General features: G+C 46.5%; 1 protein-coding gene and 1 pseudogene across 1 annotated transcript in view; one reads left to right on the forward strand and one right to left on the reverse strand.

Moving 5' to 3' along the window:
- Window positions 1-17,447, reverse strand: part of LOC141147372 (band 4.1-like protein 5) — a 26,024-nt gene extending 8,577 nt beyond the window's left edge. Inside the window, 6 exon segments of the mRNA XM_073634605.1 lie at window positions 6,473-6,642; window positions 6,776-6,845; window positions 14,849-14,937; window positions 16,647-16,666; window positions 16,669-16,734; window positions 17,387-17,447. Of these exon segments, the coding sequence (XP_073490706.1) occupies window positions 6,473-6,642; window positions 6,776-6,845; window positions 14,849-14,937; window positions 16,647-16,666; window positions 16,669-16,734; window positions 17,387-17,447 (476 nt within the window).
- The window catches only part of LOC141147257 (band 4.1-like protein 5), an 83,214-nt pseudogene that overhangs the window by 45,171 nt on the left and 18,871 nt on the right, over window positions 1-19,172 (forward strand).

A 19,172-nucleotide genomic window follows, 5' to 3' on the forward strand; every position in this document is an offset into this window, starting at 1 on the left:
GCCATTCACAACGTGCCGCATGCGCATGCACAGCGCGCATCCAGCTGCGAAGCCACAGCCGGGCGGCACCCACACTTGCAATCATTGGTGTGCGCAGCTTATTGCATTAGGGTGTGCACCCTAGAGCTCAAACACATATGCGTGTATATCACCAGAGCAATGGACGGTGTCGGTAGAGCAGAGGACGGTGTCGGTAGGGCAGAGGACGGTGTCGGTAGAGCAGTGGACGGTGTCAGTAGAGCAGTGGACGGTGTCAGTAGAGCAGTGGACGGTGTCAGTAGAGCAGTGGACGGTGTCAGTAGAGCAGTGGACGGTGTCAGTAGAGCAGTGGACGGTGTCAGTAGAGCAGTGGACGGTGTCAGTAGAGCAGTGGACGGTGTCAGTAGAGCAGTGGACGGTGTCAGTAGAGCAGTGGACGGTGTCAGTAGAGCAGTGGACGGTGTCAGTAGAGCAGTGGACGGTGTCAGTAGAGCAGTGGACGGTGTCAGTAGAGCAGTGGACGGTGTCAGTAGGGCAGTGGACGGTGTCAGTAGAGCAGTGGACGGTGTCAGTAGAGCAGTGGACGGTGTCAGTAGAGCAGTGGACGGTGTCAGTAGAGCAGTGGACGGTGTCAGTAGAGCAGTGGACGGTGTCAGTAGAGCAGTGGACGGTGTCAGTAGAGCAGTGGACGGTGTCAGTAGGGCAGTGGACGGTGTCAGTAGGGCAGAAGACGGTGTCAGTAGAGCAGAGGACGGTGTCAGTAGAGCAGTGGATGGTGTCAGTAGAGCAGTGGATGGTGTCAGTAGAGCAGTGGACGGTGTCAGTAGAGCAGTGGACGGTGTCAGTAGAGCAGTGGAAGGTGTCAGTAGGGCAGAGGACGGTGTCAGTAGGGCAGTGGACGGTGTCAGTAGAGCAGTGGACGGTGTCAGTAGAGCAGTGGACGGTGTCAGTAGAGCAGTGGAAGGTGTCAGTAGGGCAGAGGACGGTGTCAGTAGGGCAGAGGACGGTGTCAGTAGGGCAGTGGATGGTGTCAGTAGAGCAGTGGACGGTGTCAGTAGAGCAGTGGACGGTGTCAGTAGAGCAGTGGACGGTGTCAGTAGAGCAGTGGACGGTGTCAGTAGAGCAGTGGACGGTGTCAGTAGAGCAGTGGACGGTGTCAGTAGGGCAGTGGACGGTGTCAGTAGAGCAGTGGACGGTGTCAGTAGAGCAGTGGACGGTGTCAGTAGAGCAGTGGACGGTGTCAGTAGAGCAGTGGACGGTGTCAGTAGGGCAGTGGACGGTGTCAGTAGGGCAGAGGACGGTGTCAGTAGAGCAGAGGACGGTGTCAGTAGAGCAGTGGATGGTGTCAGTAGAGCAGTGGATGGTGTCAGTAGAGCAGTGGACGGTGTCAGTAGAGCAGTGGACGGTGTCAGTAGAGCAGTGGAAGGTGTCAGTAGGGCAGAGGACGGTGTCAGTAGGGCAGTGGATGGTGTCAGTAGGGCAGTGGACGGTGTCAGTAGAGCAGTGGACGGTGTCAGTAGAGCAGTGGACGGTGTCAGTAGAGCAGTGGAAGGTGTCAGTAGGGCAGAGGACGGTGTCAGTAGGGCAGTGGATGGTGTCAGTAGAGCAGTGGACAGTGTCAGTAGAGCAGTGGACGGTGTCAGTAGAGCAGAGGACGGTGTCAGTAGGGCAGAGGACGGTGTCAGTAGGGCAGTGGACGGTGTCAGTAGGGCAGTGGATGGTGTCAGTAGAGCAGTGGACAGTGTCAGTAGAGCAGTGGACGGTGTCAGTAGAGCAGAGGACGGTGTCAGTAGGGCAGAGGACGGTGTCAGTAGGGCAGTGGACGGTGTCAGTAGAGCAGTGGACGGTGTCAGTAGAGCAGAGGACGGTGTCAGTAGGGCAGAGGACGGTGTCAGTAGGGCAGTGGATGGTGTCAGTAGAGCAGAGGACGGTGTCAGTAGAGCAGTGGATGGTGTCAGTAGAGCAGAGGACGGTGTCAGTAGGGCTGTGGGCGGTGTCAGTAGAGCAGAGGACGGTGTCAGTAGGGCAGTGGATGGTGTCAGTAGAGCAGAGGACGGTGTCAGTAGAGCAGTGGATGGTGTCAGTAGAGCAGAGGACGGTGTCAGTAGAGCAGTGGACGGTGTCAGTAGGGCTGTGGGCGGTGTCAGTAGAGCAGTGGACGGTGTCAGTAGGGCTGTGGGCGGTGTCAGTAGAGCAGTGGATGGTGTCAGTAGGGCAGTGGACGGTGTCAGTAGGGCAGAGGACGGTGTCAGTAGGGCAGTGGATGGTGTCAGTAGAGCAGAGGACGGTGTCAGTAGGGCAGTGGATGGTGTCAGTAGAGCAGAGGACGGTGTCAGTAGGGCAGTGGACGGTGTCAGTAGGGCAGTGGACGGTGTCAGTAGAGCAGTGGGCGGTGTCAGTAGAGCAGTGGACGGTGTCAGTAGGGCTGTGGGCGGTGTCAGTAGAGCAGTGGATGGTGTCAGTAGGGCAGTGGACGGTGTCAGTAGGGCAGAGGACGGTGTCAGTAGAGCAGAGGATGGTGTCAGTTTTTGTTTTTATTATTCTCTCTCTCTAGCTCTCTCTCTGTATATCTATATCTATTTTTTTTTACAGTAATATATTTTAATTATTTTTTTAATTATTTTTTTTTAGGAGCTTTGCTAAAATATCAAGGGTCTAAAACAGACTGAGAACAGAGCTTTCCTAGTCCCTTTCTCTGCAGCCTCAGCTGGACTGTGAACCAATGAGAAGTGCTCTGTGCCGAGTGGCTTCCTGTTCATTCACAAACCGAAGCAGAGCAAACATAGTTTACTATGACTCGGTTAAGAATGAACACAGAAGTGATCAGATTAGATCTCCCACTGCGTTAATGAATTCATTCTGAAACATCCCCCGCAGCATTTGCTGGGAGAGGAAGGAAGCTAGCATCACTGCAAGGAGAGAGAGAGAGCCAGGAAGCAGGGGGAATGAGGTTTTTTTTTACATGTGTCCCTTCCATTTAGGTCTGCATTTTGACAGCGGACGGGGAGGACCCACGTTGGCTCTATGGAATGTAAACTGACTTGTGTCCGTTCACACCAGGGGTCCTAAACTGGCCGCCCTCCAGCTGTTGCGGAACTACAAGTCCCATCATGCCTCTGCCTGTGGGAGTCATGCTTGTAACTGTCAGCCTTGCTATGCCTCATGGGAATTGTAGTTCTGCAACAGCTGGAGGGCTGCCAGTTTGAGACCCCCCTGGTTTACACTGCAATAATGAGAAAACAACAACTACTATTGCACAAATTGTATGATGGGGGGGGGGGGGGTGACCCTTAAAATGTAAGGTCCTGTAAATCGGTATAAAAGCAGCCCAGGCCACTGAATGATGGTTGCACCTCTGCAGCAATCGAGTCTTGAATAAACGCTAATGCACATATAGTAAACGAAAAAGAGTGCGCCATCTAATTGCAGTCATTTATCAATAGATATAAACTTCTAACAATCATGTATGCACTCACTGCATTTGGTAAACGATCAGCATGTCATTAATAAACCGCTATGCAGAGAACGTCCAGGAAGCAGCCGGGAATGGCGGAGTTCAGCAGGGAGACGGCCAATGTACAGCGCCATGAAAAAGTATTCACACCCCTTGAAATTTTTCACACTTTGTCATGTTACAACCAAAAAAAAAAAAAAAAAAAAAAACGTAAATGTATTTTATTGGGATTTTATGTGATAAACCAACACAAAGTGGCACATAATTGTGAAGTGGAAGGAAAATGATAAATAGTTTTCAACATTTTTCAAAAATAAATATGTGAAAAGTGTGTGTGTGGGGGGGGGGGGGGGGGGCGCCCCCCGGAGTCAATACTTTGCAGTGAAAGATTTTTCTATAATTAGAGCTGAAAGTCTTTATTGGTCGAAGGAAAAAGCACAAGCGCCGTACTAAGTGTGACATTACCGGTTGTTTAATGTAGATGTAAAAAGACTGTTACAAGAGTACAGACAACATGAGGATGTAGCACTGCGATTCCCAAGCATCGGGATCACCCGTTCCAGTGATTCTTATGAATCGCAGTGCTACATCCTCATGTCTGTACTCTTTACATCTACATTAAACAACCAGTAATGTCACACTTAGTACAGCGCTTGTGCTTTTTCTTAGTTGCTTCTGTGAGCGGCTTCTACACCGAGCACCATTATGGCCCGTCATAGATACTGACACAGGAGAACCCCGGATCCACACCAGTACTAGTTTGCGCCAATAATCAATAATTAAAAGTCTTTTTGGGGATGTCTCTACCAGCTTTGCACATCTAGAGAGGACATTTTTGCCCATTCTTCTTCTTTGTAAAATATCTCAAGCTCTGTCAGATTGGATGGAGAGCGTCTGTGAACAGCAATTTTCAAGTCTTGCCACAGATTCTCAATGTGATTTAGGTCTGGACTGTGACTGGGCCATTCTAACACATGAATATGCTTTGATCTAAACCATTCCATTGTAGCTCTGGCTGGATGTTTTGGGTCGTTGTCCTGCTGGAAGGTGAACCCCCCCCCAGTCTCAAGTCTTTTGTAGACTCTAACAGGTTCTCTTCTAAGATTGTCCTGTATTTGTCTCCATCCATCTTCCCATCAACTCTGATCAGCTTCCCTGTCCCTGCTGAAGAAAAACATCCCCACCACATGATGCTCCCACCACCATGTTTCACGGTGGGGATGGTGTGTTCAGGGTGATGTGCAGTGTTAGTTTTCCCCACACATAGTGTTTTACGTTTAGGCCAAAAAGTTGAATTTTGGTCTCCTCTGACCAGATCACCTTCTTCCACATGTTTGCTGTGTCCTCCACATGGCTTCTCACAAACTACAAACAGGACTTCTTATGACTTTCTTCCACCAATGTCTTTCTTCTTGTCACTCTTCCATAAAGGGCAGATTTGTGGAGAACACGACTAATAGTTGTCCTGTGGACAGATTCTCCCACCTGAGCTGTGGATCTCTGCAGCTCCTCCAGAGTTACCATGGACCTCTTGGCTCTTCTCTGATGAATGCTCTCCTTGCCCGGCCGGTCAGTTTAGGTGGACGGCCATGTCTTGGTAGGTTTGCAGTTGTGCCATACTCTTTCCATTTTCCGATGATGGATTGAACAGAGCTCTGTGAGATGTTCAGAGCTTGGGAGTTTTTTTTTTTTTTTTTTTTTTTTTTTTATAACCTAACCCTGCTTTATACTTCTCCACAACTTAACCCTTGACCTGTCTGGTGTGTTCCTTGGCCTTCATGATGCTGTTTGTTCACTAAGGTTCTCTAACAAACATCTGAGGGCTTCAAAGAACAGCTGTATTTATACTGAGATTAAGTTACAAAACAGGTGGACTCTATTTACTAATGAGGTGACTTCTGAAGGCAATTGGTTCCACTAGATTTTAGTTAGGAGTATCAGAGTAAAGGGGGCTGAATACAAATGCCCCCCCCCCACCCCCCACACACACTTTTCACATGTTTGTAAAACATTTTGAAAACCTTTATCATTTCTCTTTTACTTCACAATTATGTGCCACTTTGCGCTGGTCTACCACATAAAATTTACATTTTTGGTTGTGACATGACAAAATGTGGAAAATTTCAAGGGGTATGAATACTTATTCAAGGCACTGTATACAGAGCTGTACCAGGAAGCTGCTGAATAGTAAGTGGCAGTCGGGGGTCCACACAGGAACACAATCTGAAGGAGAGGTAGCCGGTGACTTCTGGACTCGGCTTGGCGGATGACGTCACATGCTGACAGTGATGGGTGATGTTACGCGTTTCAGGGCTGTACACTCCCCCTTTGTCAAGTCAAAAGGTGAAATCCATTTGGAAGAACTATGCATGGAGGTTTACGATTGACATGCTGATCTTTTGCCAAATGCAGTGAATACAGGCATTTTTTTTTTTTTTTTATGGCTTTAGATCACGGGGCTCAAACTAGCAGCCCCCCCCAGCTGCTGCAAAACTACAAGTCCCATCATGCCTCTGCCTGTGGGAGTCTTGCTTGTAACTGTCAGCCTTGCAATGCCTCATGGGACTTGTGGTTTCGAAAGAGCTGGACAGCCACCAGTTTGAGACCCCTGCTTTAGATTAATAAATGGCTGCACTTAGATGGTGGCGCCCTCTCTCTTCTGTTTACTATTTGTGTCCGTTCACATCAGGCTACCTCCAATCCGACACCTGGACCTGGATGGACTGACATAAAGGCAGTTGTAAACGGTAATAAATTGGGGAGGGGTTACAGGAAATAAAGGAAAATCTCCCCAATGGGACACAGACGGCAGAATATATATATATATATATATATATATATATATATATATATATATATATATATATATATATATATATATATATATATATATATATATATATATATATATCTCTGATCGAGGTTTCACCAATTTCCTACTCCATCCCCCTACAGGGATGAAGCATCATTCGTATTTGTACTCCATTTCCAATCCCCCTCCCCCCATGCATACTCGGCCCTCCCATGTCACCCCCTCACCTGTATCTGAACCGAGAGCCCAGCCTGATGAAGCTGGAGCGGCTGGAGCCCTTGTGGACCGGTCCCCGGAGGCGGAAGAAGGCGTGGTGCTCCACAGCGCACTTCCACAGGTGCTTACAGGCCTTCGGATGGTCCATCTTAAACACAAATGTGTGTTCCTGCTCCTTGCCCTGCAGGTACAAATAATAAAATTGATTTTTCCTTCCATATCCCACCAGACACGGACAAGTTTGGGGATCGGCACCTTGAGTACCAATCACCTTCACCCAAACACCCAGGACGGGAAGAGCGCCGGTCCCTCACCTGTTCGTCATCCTCAACCACTACCAGCGTCAGTTTGGCCTTCCTAAAGTCCAGACGAGTGATCTTTGGCCTGGAAGGTAAAAAAAAAAAACAAACAAACAAAAAAAAAAAAAACAAACACCATAAGGACACAGGAGATGGAATCATTCACATGCACCGTGTTCATTCTGTGCTTGCCTCTCTTGGTGTTCAGCAGAATGCACCATTTTACTGTGTTCTAAACGGCTATTTGTTTGCTTTGGATAAGCGAGAGTCATCACCTTAAAGCAAACTTAACCCATAAAAACCACGTTAAGCTTTTCTTGTTCTCCTCCCACCCCAATAAGAAAAGGGCGTTTCCTTTAATACAAAAAGATTAATTGCTTTTTTTTTTTTCCCCGCACTTCCCGCTTCCTGGCTGAGGCAAGAATGACATTGCACCCTGCAGACTCCTAGGATTCTCTACAATTTAACTCGCAGCAGAAACACTCTGCATGATTTCTCGCATGCACAGATGTGCCGCCGTTGTTCCCAATACAGCAACGACCTGCGCATGCATGGCCATTTCTATGAATGTGCAAACAAGCCACAGAATCTTAAAGTTTGATGGCAGAACCTGGGAAGCTTAACTGCACATGACTGGAAATGACTGTGTGTACGCACATTTGTGCCGCAGGTCCTAAGGACTTGGCAGAGACCTGCTACACATCTGCATGCGCACCAGATATATAAAGATGGCGGCGCCACGGACAAGTCAGGGGAACAAGAATCCCACCCAGTGAAGTTCTGCTTTACTGCAAAAAAAAAAAAAAAAAAAATCTCAAAATGTGGAAGAGAAATACTCAGTCTAGGGGGCTGCAGGAGAGGCTGTGCTACTTACCTGATGCTCCTCCTCTCCCTGAAGCTCCGGTCTGTGGGCGGAGCCCTGTAGTCATCACAGTGTACTGCTATTAATACTGTATTGTACAGACTTAGCCAAAAGTTTTAAGAATGACACAAAATGTTCATTTTCACAAAGTCTGCTGCCTCAGTTTTTCTGATGTCAATTGGCACACATACTCCAGAATGTTACGAAGAGCGATCAGATGAATTGCAATTCATTGTAAAGTCCCTCTTTGTCATGAAAATGAGCTTAATCCCATAAGAAAAAAAAAACATTTCCACTGCATTTATGAAGAAGGCTTCAGGGCGCCCAATAAAGTCCAGCAAGTTCCAGGACCGTCTCCTACAGTGGATCCAGCTGCGGGATCCGGGCGGCACCACCAGTGCAGAGCTCTCAGGAATGGCAGCAGGCAGGTGTGAGAACATCGGCACCCACAGTGAGAAGACTTTTGGAGGATGGTCTGGTGTCAAGAAGGGCAGCAAAGAAGCCACTTCTCTCCAGGAAAAACATCAGGGACAGACTGATTACAGGGATTGGACTGCTGAGGACTGGGGAGAAAAGTCATTTTCTCTGATGAATCCCCTTTCCGATTGTTTGGGGCATCTGGAAAAAACCTCGTCAGGAGAGGAAAAGGTGAGCTCTACCATCAGTCCCGTGTCATGCATCTGAGACCATTCATGGTTGGGGTCACTTCTCAGCCAAGGGAGTGGGCTCGCTCACAATTTTGCCTAAGAACACAGCCATGAATAAAGAATGGTCCAAAAACATCCTCCGGGAGCAACTTCTCCCAACCATCCAAGAACAGTTTGGTGAGGGACAATGCCTTCTCCTGCATGGTGGAGCACCTTACCATAAGGCCAAAGGGATACCCAAGTGGCTTGAGGAACAAAACATGGAAATTTTGGGTCCATGGCCAGGAAACTCCCCAGCCCTTAATCCCATTGATAACATAATCCTCAAGAGGCAGGTGAAAATAAATAAATAAAATTAATTATAAAAAAACACCTCCACAAATTCTGACAAACTCCAAGCATTGATTATGCAAGAACGGGAGGCGGCCATCAGTCAGGATGTGGTCCAGAAGTTGATTGACAAGATGCCGGGGGGGGGAAATCGCAGAGGTCTCGAAAAAGAAGGGTCACCACTGCAAATATTGACCCTCTGCCTAAACTTCATGTCATTGTCAATAAAAGCCTTGGACACTTATGAAATGCTTGTAATTATACTTCAGTATCCCATAGTAACATCTGACAAAAAGATCTAACATACACACTGAAGCAGCAGACTTTGTGAAAATTAATTTGTGTCATTCTCAAAACTTTTGGCCACAGATGTACAAGGCCGGGGGGCGAGTGTGCAACCACGGATGTACAAGGCTGGGGGCGAGCGTGCAACCACGGATGTACAAGGCCGGGGGGGCGAGCGTGCAACCACGGATGTACAAGGCCGGGGGGCGAGCGTGCAACCACGGATGTACAAGGCCGGGGGGCGAGCGTGCAACCACGGATGTACAAGGCCGGGGGGCGAGCGTGCAACCACGGATGTACAAGGCCGGGGGCGAGCGTGCAACCACGGATGTACAAGGCCGGGGGCGAGCGTGCAACCACGGATGTACAAGGCCGGGGGCGAGCGTGCAACCACGGATGTACAAGGCCGGGGGCGAGCGTGCAACCACGGATGTACAAGGCCGGGGGCGAGCGTGCAACCACGGATGTACAAGGCCGGGGGCGAGCGTGCAACCACGGATGTACAAGGCCGGGGGCGAGCGTGCAACCACGGATGTACAAGGCCGGGGGCGAGCGTGCAACCACGGATGTACAAGGCCGGGGGCGACCGTGCAACCACAGATGTACAAGGCCGGGGGCGAGCGTGCAACCACGGATGTACAAGGCCGGGGGCGAGCGTGCAACCACGGATGTACAAGGCCGGGGGGCGACCGTGCAACCACGGATGTACAAGGCCGGGGGCGACCGTGCAACCACGGATGAAAGCAGTTTACAGGAGGAGGCTGCGGTGGAGCGATCGCACAGATCGAGAGAGAGAGAGCTGGAGCATGGAGTCAGGTGAGGAATACAGCCTCTTCTACAACCCCCCTGGACTTCATACCCATGCCCGGTGGAGAGGAGAGGGCACTGCAAGGGCATTTCTATTTATTTTTTTGTGCCCAGACCTGGGCATTTATGCTCTTTATATTCCCTGCTGTGCTGCATAGTGACTCTACTTAACTGTTCCTCTCTCTCTCTCTCTCTGTAAAAGTCTACCAAGCCTTCTCAGATTGATTTTATTTCAGCAGGAATTGCCCAATCACAGCCTCGGATATACAGAAACTATAACCATGGGAATATATGGAATATCAGTTATTGGAAGTCCAATGTGACATTTTGCTGAGTGCCCAGGACAGAAGACTTTGGTGTCAACACCCCTCCCCCCCCCCATCCACATTCCTTAATTAGGACGACTAATCCCTGCCCAGAGCGAGTAATCTCACCCCCAAACCGGAGCCTGCAGGTAACACTTCCTGAGGGTCCAGAGATATTCCTCGCCCTCCCACACTGTGTGTACATCAGAACTCTGAGTCACTTTACACTGTAAATAGTTGCAGGAAATTATTCATATTTCGTTTTTCTTGTTTAAAAAAAAAGTTGCAACATTGTAACATGATACATCAATGAGGAATGACTGCAGAGGCTGCATTGCCCCCTAGTGGAGAGCTTTGAGTATGACGGGGCTACATCCAACATAGGAGGTCAGGGCATGCAGGGAATTGTAGTTCCACATTCAGCCTCGGAGGATCTACTCATTAATAACAAACCAATAACATTCTCTCTCCCCCCCTCCCCCCCCCCCCCCCCCCCCCCCACACATGGGAGATAGATTCCGAAATCTCCACCCATTTTTCAGGATTTCCCTGCTCACTTCCATGAATATTTCAAAAGGAGAGAACCCATCACTTTTATTTATTTTATTAATAAAACACTTTTTGGTTTTGCTGCCTTTATTCATTATTTTTTCCCCTCATTTTGGCAACTTCTCACTTTTTAAAATATCAAATTAAATTTGGTCATCGCAGCTTTTTTCTATTCCTTAGGAAGAGGCACTCCAATTGCTGGAAGATGGAAGACATGCATATAAATCCACCTTTCATAGACAGGGCTCATTTGTTAAACCAAAAAAGTAAAAATAAATATTATTAATAAATAATAAATTAATATTCCCCAATCACAGACCTTCTATCAAATATATATTTTATGCATCATACATTTAACCCAATGTGTAACTAACCCCGAGAACAAAAAACAAAAAAAAACAAAACACACAACACACTTTCATATACTGCAGTTTACCAGCCATTAGGATGTGTTGGCTGCATTACTTTCCCTTTAATTATCAGCTGCTGATCCTGCCAGCAACAGACTTCCTGTCCTGAGGGGTGACAATGCTCACCACACTGTACTTACGGATTAGCAGCATTATCCTGGACAAGATGTTAGGACTACAGAACACCTCATCTCCATAACAGGGGAAGGTGTCCTGTAGTCCTAACCAGGGGCGTTGCTAGGTCTACAAAAGATCCGGGGCTAGAGCCCATAGCAGCGTATTAAAGAATGTCATACGCTTGGGTGGGCATACACATGTATAGACAGTAGTATATGTGTGTGTATATCCCCAGAAAGCCCCCCCACTTACATCAGGGTCCCCAGAGAGCCTCCCCCTTACATCAGGGTCCCCAGAGAGCCCCCCACTTACATCAGGGTTCCCAGAGAGCCTCCCCCTTAAATCAGGGTCCCCAGAGAGCCCCCCTTACATCAGGGTCCCCAGAGAGCCCCCCTTACATCAGGGTCCCCAGAGAGCCTCCCCCTTAAAATCGGGTTCCCCAGAGAGCCTCCACTTAGCATTAGGGTCCCCAGAGAGCCCCCCCACTTACATCAGGGTCCCCAGAGAGCCCCCCTTACATCAGGGTCCCCAGAGAGCCTCCCCCTTAAAATCGGGTTCCCCAGAGAGCCTCCACTTAGCATTAGGGTCCCCAGAGAGCCCCCCCACTTACATCAGGGTTCCCAGAGAGCCCCCCACTTACATCAGGGTTCCCAGAGATCCCCCCACTTACATCAGGGTTCCCAGAGAGCCCCCCACTTACATCAGGGTTCCCAGAGAGCCCCCCTTACATTAGGGACCCCAGAGAGCCTCCCCCTTAAATCAGGGTCCCCAGAGAGCCTCCCCCTTAAATCAGGGTCCCCAGAGAGCCTCCCCCTTAAAATCGGGTTCCCCAGAGAGCCTCCACCTTGCATTAGGGTCCCCAGAGAGCCTCCCTGCCCCTTGGGGACCCCTGCAGAGACTCGGGGCTATGGGCCCCAGATTCAGGGCTATAGCCCCAAAAGCCACCCCCTAGCGACGCCACTGGTCCTAACCAAGCCTTTTTTTCAACGGGAACGCAGTTCCGCCACCTCCAGCCATGACTGTATTTAATGGCAAGGGGTGCTGGGGTGTGCTGCAGGGTCTATTTATTCTAGCTGCTGGGGGATCTATTCTAGCTGGGGGGGATTTTTTCAGGGGGTCTATTGTTGCTGCTGGGGGGACTTACTGTTGCTGGGGGTGGGTCTTATATTGCTGGGGTGTCAGTTGTTGCTAGGAGAGATCTACTGTTGAGGGAGGTGTGTTGCTGGCTGACAGTCTATTGATGCTGGCTGTGGGGGGGGGGGGGATCTCTTGTTGCTGCCGGTAGTCTATTGTTGCTAGGGGGGTAGGTTTGTTGCGGGTGTCCATTGTTGTTAGGGGGATCCATTGTTGTTGCGGGGGGGGGGGGGGCTATTGTTACTGGCTGCGGGGAATCTATTTTACTGCTTTTTTGTTATCATTACCAAATTCCATGCAAATTACTTAGCACCACAAAATGATACACGGTTCTGTATTCAACCAAAAGGATAGTACTGGGAGGTGGGTAAGGGATGGAACCAAGGAAGGGTGCTCGAAGGTGGGTGGGGGTGGAGGAAGCAGGCGACTCAGAAAGGGGGGAGTTCCTGCACCTATAGCCCTGGTCCTAACATTTTTTATCCTGCGGTGACTACAGTGGGGAAAATAATGGTTTCTAAGCACCTCTTTGCCCGCAATTTGCACTCCATTCACTATTCAGACATCAGGGGGTCCAATATTCTATTCTCTGGGGACCCCGCTTTCAGAACATATAGTGTTTTGGGGGATTTGAATAATCTTCAGGCCTAAATTATTGGCGAAAAGAAGAAAAATTGCGCATAGAGAATTGGTAAGGTGCCAACAACACTACTAGACCTATGGTGCAAATATATAAAAAAAACAATAATGCGGCACTCAATAGCGAACAAATAAATCATATAAACGATCAAAAGGTGTATAGTGAATGAACAACCAATCTAACTTTAAAGTCCTGATATTAAAGTAAAAAAAAAAAAAGTTTTGATTTTATATATGTTTTACTTAAAGCGGAGTTCCACCCATAAAAATAATTTTACATAACTGTGCAGCAAACAAATGACATTTGGGAAATTTTTTTTAATTAATTTTTTTTTTTACATACATTTTAATGCCTGTTGCTATGCGGTCTCTTCTAATCTTCCCCTTCCTCACCGCGGCTCCCGACGTCACTTCCCTCGACTCCTGGGGAGGAGAGGAGTGTCATCATTTCCCCAGGAGTCAGTGGGCAGCGCCAAGGTCTTCGTTGCCATCACAACGGGGCGGGCACTTCCGCCGCCCGTTGTGAAGCCAACCTGTATAGTTTCCAGCGCCGCTACGTGCCACTACTGCGCATGCGCGAGAACGGGCGGTGCATGCTGGGAATTATAGCTGCACAATTGTCAAGAATCGTTATCGCGATCTTCACTAAAGTGTTTCACGATTCTTTCTATGCAAAGGATTCTCTCTGCTCTTCTGAAGCCATCAAAAGAAAGGAAGAGAAAAAAACTGGGCAGTCTGCCAAGAATCACAACATTCTTTATCAGTGGAACTTAAGTATAAAAAATTGTAACAATTTGTCAAAGGAAGAGACTTCGTGTGCAAGTGAAAAAAAAGTTTAAAACACAAACCTTTTTCTGACATTTGTTGGTTTCAAGTTAAAATCATTTTTTTCTTGCTAGAAAATTACTTAGAACCCCCAAACATACATATATCTCTCTATATCTCTCTATATATTTTTTTTTTTTTAGTAGACACCCTAGAGAATAAAATGGTGGTTGTTGCAATATTTTATGTCACACTGTATTTGCACAGCGGTCTTTCAAATGCATTTTTTTGGAAAAAAATACTTTAATGAATTTAAAAGAATATAAAATAAAAAAATTAATAATAATACTAACCAGTAAAAAGTTAGCGCATTTTTTTTTTGTATAATGTGAAAGATTTTACGTCGCGGGAATCGTGAGAGAATTGTGATTTTTTTATTCCAAGCAAAAAAAATTCATAATTCTCATTTTGGCCAGAATCATGAAGCTCTACTGGAAATAGATCAGCGCCGTATCCTGGAAGAATCTGTTCCTGGGCTTCTCCTGCCCACAAGTAAGATGGGAACCCCCAAGAATTAAAAATCTAAAAGGGATTTTTTACGATAATTATCTTCTAAAGGCAGCGCTAATGACAAGAATTTGATTTTATTGATATTCATTATGCAAGAGTACTCGTTATTTAAAAAAAAATTTTAAAAATAAAAAACAAAAAAACAAAAGATGTGGGTGGAACTCCGCTTTGATATCAGCATTTTATAGTTAGATTGGTTGTTCATTCTCTATACACATTTTGATCAGTATATGTGTTTTATTTGTTCACTATTGAGCACCACACAATTGTTTTGCTAAAATTATTATTATTTTTTTTTTTTTTACGTGTACAAAATAAAACTCCGGCGCTGGAAGGGTGAAGTTGGGCTCCCTGGGCTGGCTGTGTAAATCTGAGGACTGGATGGAAGTCCTTTGGCGTTCATATCTGTGTATTCAGCCATTTGCTATACACAGGATGGACACTCGTATCTCTAGGGAGGAATAAAATGGCATTGCAGAACTCTTCCAATCAAATTCCTGCCTATCCTTTTTAATCTGTTCTAATCACCCCCCTCATTCTTCTGGGTATGCTGGTACTTGTAGTCCAGGCTCCTGCAGAAGACCCCACAGGGAGCAGAGACAGCCTGGCCAGACACTGTAATCCCATAATCCTCGGCGACGAGACAAGAACCCACCAATGGCGGAACTCACCAGAAAAACAATCCAATCTTTGTTTCGCCTTCAAATACCAGAACCCCGGTGGGAGTCAGTCCCAGCTGATAATCATTGCCGTCTCTGGCCTGGGAAGACAGCGGAGATAAAAAGAGGAAGTCAGCGGGTGACACGGGTTAGACAGCAGGGGGCAGCACAGAGCTCGGCCATTGGAATCTTCCCATACAAGACGATTGGAGACATCGGGGATGATTTACTAAGTCAAATTCACTGAGCACTTTGGAAAGTGCAGCTGCACTCTGCAAGAGCCATTTGCTCCGAGAGCTTAGTAAATGAGGGGGAGCTCTGCTGGCTTCCATCATCCAATCAGGTGCAAGCAAAAAATGCTTTTTTTATTTTCCTTCCATGCGCTTGGTTGTTCTTTGCAAAGTGAAGCTTTACCTTATTTACTAAGCTCTGGAGCAACTGCACTTTCAGATGTGCATGGTCGATTTGCCTTTAGTAAATCAACCCCATTGTTGCGAAAGAAAAAAGAAAAAAAAAAAAAAAAAAGGAAAAAAAGAAGAAGGAGAAAAAAAAAAAAAAAAAAAAAAAAAAAAAGGGAAACAAAGAAGGGAGAAAAAAGGAAAGAAGGAGGAAAAAAGGAAAGAAGGAGAAAAAAGGAAAGAAGGAGAAAAAGGAAGAAGGAGAAAAAAGGAAAGAAGGAGAAAAAAGGAAAAAAAAGAAAAAAGAAAAATCCATCTAGTTCAACAAACAGAAAAAAAATAAATACAAATAAATACAAAAACCTCCACATGCTGTAGGCTCAGTTCACACAATCAAGGTGCAAGAGCACGTCACTTTTTGCACCTCACTTGTAGGGCAGGACATTTTATTTTATTTTTTTTTTTTTTCCCATAGGCCCTATGCACAAGTAATACACAAACTCGCTGACTATTTTTCAAAAAAGCGCTGCTCCAAACCACATGTTGCATGGTTAAAGGGTAACTCCACTTTCATGGGAAAAAAAATAAATAAAAAATAAACTAATAATAAATAATATTTTATTAATTAGCATTATTAATAATTATATAATAATTTCATTATTGATGATTTTTTTAACCTTTTTATTATATAATTATTAGAATATTTCATCATTAATGATTTTTTTTTATTATACATTAATAAAATTTTAGTATTAAATTAATATCTCATTAATTGATGATTTTTTTAATAAATAATAATAAAATTGCTACACACAAGTCATACTGTAATTGAAGGTTATTAACAAGTTACCTTTCCTTTTTTATTCTGCAGCTGCTGTAATTTTCTGACAAAATGCTATACGGCCGTCTGGAGGCGTTCTGTACACAGATGGTATACAGCAGTGGTTCCCAACCTCGGTCCTCAAGTACCCCCCACAGGCCATGTTTTGGGAATTTCTCTTAGATAAAAAAGCTGTCCAAAATACCAAGCCATTGACTCTGATTTAAAAGTACCTGGTGCAATCAAAAGGAAAACCTGCAACATGGCCTGCTGGGGGTACTTGAGGACAGGGTTGAGAACCACTGGTATACAGAATGCCCGTAAACCCCCCCCCAGAAATGTAATTTCCTGCTTGTGTGATTGGCTCACCTATTTTCGCAGAAGTCTACACTAAGATACAAGTCAGATTTTGGGCATCCCCTGCAGCTAAAATGTCATTATAAACGGCACTACTTCGTATCTGCTAAAGGGCCAAATGTTTCTGTTTGCACACATTCCCAACACACACATACATAGAAGGTGTGAACCGATCCACATGCAGTCCCAACATCCAAAAGGTTCCGGTTACATCTCCTCTCATTCAGCGTCTCACCTTCACTATATGCATGTCCACCCGTACATTTCCAGCCACTTTGCTTTATTCAGATAATTAATTTCAGCCTCGGACGGCATCTGACCCTCTGCAATGGAAACACAAAGTTATTATCCGGATGGTGCTGTGAGACCTTTATAAAAAGTAAAAATGATAGATACAACTAAGATTAGCTGTACATTCACCTGAAGTTTTAAAAAAAAAGGCACATTGGCCGACATGTTGATCCTCCGAAGAGATTTGGCAATCTTTTATGGTACGGGCACCCAGACGTATTTAGGCATCAGGGGCTCATTTGCAGCAGGAGGCGTCTTTTTTTTTTTTTTTTTTTTTTGCATATTTATTCATTTCAATGGGCTGCCCTGTGTGTGCGCCGCTGTAGTAGCATGCGTTTTGCTAGGCACAAATGCACACGTTTGCTAGATATGCATGGTGTGTAGATAGGAAGTAGTTCTGGACAGCCGCACTCTGAAAAAATTGCCTTTTATTCAATAAAACAAAATCAAAAGTACATGCCACAGCAGAACGGACAGAAGAGCTGACGCGTTTCACACTACAAACAGTGCTTAATCACAGCTATGATTAAGCACTGTTTGTAGTGTGAAGCGTGTCAGCTCTTCTGTCCGTTCTGCTGTGGCATGTACTTTTGATTGCGTTTTATTGAATAAAAAAGGCAATTTTTTTTGGAGCGCGGCTGTCCAGAACTACTTCCTATCTATTGCTATATGCATTGCCAGCACCTGTGGCTTCTAAACTGGTGAAGAGGTTTACTATCGTTTGACCTTCCTGGAGCGGTGACATCTCCCTATCTCTATGCATGGTGTGTGTGTGGTTGCTATTAAGAATTAATGCAGTACCATGGGCTCTGCCAAGTATGAGCATTTGCTATATGGGGGGGGGTGCCATTAAAAATCACTGCGTTTCGCCAGGAAAGATTGCGCATGCGCATTTGAGGGATGCATGGTCGGGGGCTATTAAGAATTACTGCGGTACCATGTACTTTGGGATACAGCGGGGAGGAAATGGCGCCCCAGGCCAATCCTGCAGCTGGTGACTCCCGTCAGGTGCTGGCCCCCGCTCACTACTGCATTAAAACCAAGAAACTAAGAGAAGATGGCCTGGCCGCACCCCACAACAGGATACCAAAAAAGAGCTTCTTTATGGAGATAAAACAGCAGAATCCAAAAGATGTTAACGCATTTCACACAGCATTGTGCTTAATCATAACCTATCATAGAAAGATGATTAAGACACAATGCTTTGTGAAACGCGTTAACATCCTTGGATTCTTGTGCGGATTTATCTGTCATTTTTGGAATAAAGAAGCTCTTTCTTGGAATCCTGTTGCGGTGTGCGGCTTTCTTCTCCTAGTGTCTTAGTACCATGTGCTTTGCCAAGCCTGAATGCGTGTTTGCTAGATGCATGGGGGGAGCCCACTAAGAATTACTGCGGTACCACTTGTTTTGCCAGACGTGAACGTGAATGCGTTTTTTCTAGGTGCATGCGATTAGGAATGACTGCGGTACCCTGTGTTTTGCTGGGCACGAATGCACATACACGTTTGCTAGATGCATGGGGGGGGGGGTGCCACCAAGAATTACTGCGGGACCATGCGAGTTTTGCCAAGTGCAAACACACATGAGCATTTGCTGGATGAGAGGGGGTGCCATTAAAGAAGTTTGCAAAAGGCAGCGTGTTTTTGTGCGGTGAAATGCAGAATTTGCATGTACCCTGCACTGCACCCATTGTGCCCAAGCCCTGGAAATGCCTAGCATTAAAATAAATAATAATAATAATAATAAAAATAAATAAAAATAAGTGCTTTCCAGGCCTGTCATTGATAAATGGCTGTACACCTCCATGCTAGTGTAGGAATTACATTGGCGTTCAAGGCTGGGCAGGAGGGGAGTCTGCACTGGGCACTGTGCTATCATGTGAGGTGGGGGGGGGGGGGCACACCATGAGAAGACTGAGGGGGATTTGTGTTATGAGGAGGAATTTGAGGGGTGGGGGGGGTAAGAATTGTTCTAGGAAGGGACAATTTTGGGAAATGTGCTAAGAGTGGCGATTCATGTTGGGAGGGGGATGGGAGAAGAGGATTTGTGCTAGGATGTCGATTTGGGGGGTTTGCGCTAGAAGAGGTGATATGGCATGGGGGAGGGGTTTGTGCTAGTAGGGATGATTAGGGGGATATATTTGTGCTAGGAGAGGGATTTGGGGGGGGGGGTGTACTCAAGGGGTAAAGGATTTGTGCTGGGGGGGGGGGGGAATTTGGGGGATGGACGGAGCTGAGATTGACATGTCCTGGGAGGAGGGGAATTTATTGCTTGGGGGTTAATCATGCAGATTAGTGCCAAGTTTTTTTGGGAGGGGGAGTATTTTGCCGACACATAATTGGGGGGGGTGTTCCCCTACACTCTAGATGACCTTGTCCCGGCACGGTAGGCGTTTGCCCGTGTTCACACATATGGCTGATTTTCCCAGATGTACCACTTACCGCATTATGGTCACTAGATGGAGCCGACG

The sequence above is a fragment of the Aquarana catesbeiana genome, linkage group LG06 (assembly GCF_042186555.1).
Source record: "Aquarana catesbeiana isolate 2022-GZ linkage group LG06, ASM4218655v1, whole genome shotgun sequence".
NCBI classification, from domain to species: domain Eukaryota; kingdom Metazoa; phylum Chordata; class Amphibia; order Anura; family Ranidae; genus Aquarana; species Aquarana catesbeiana.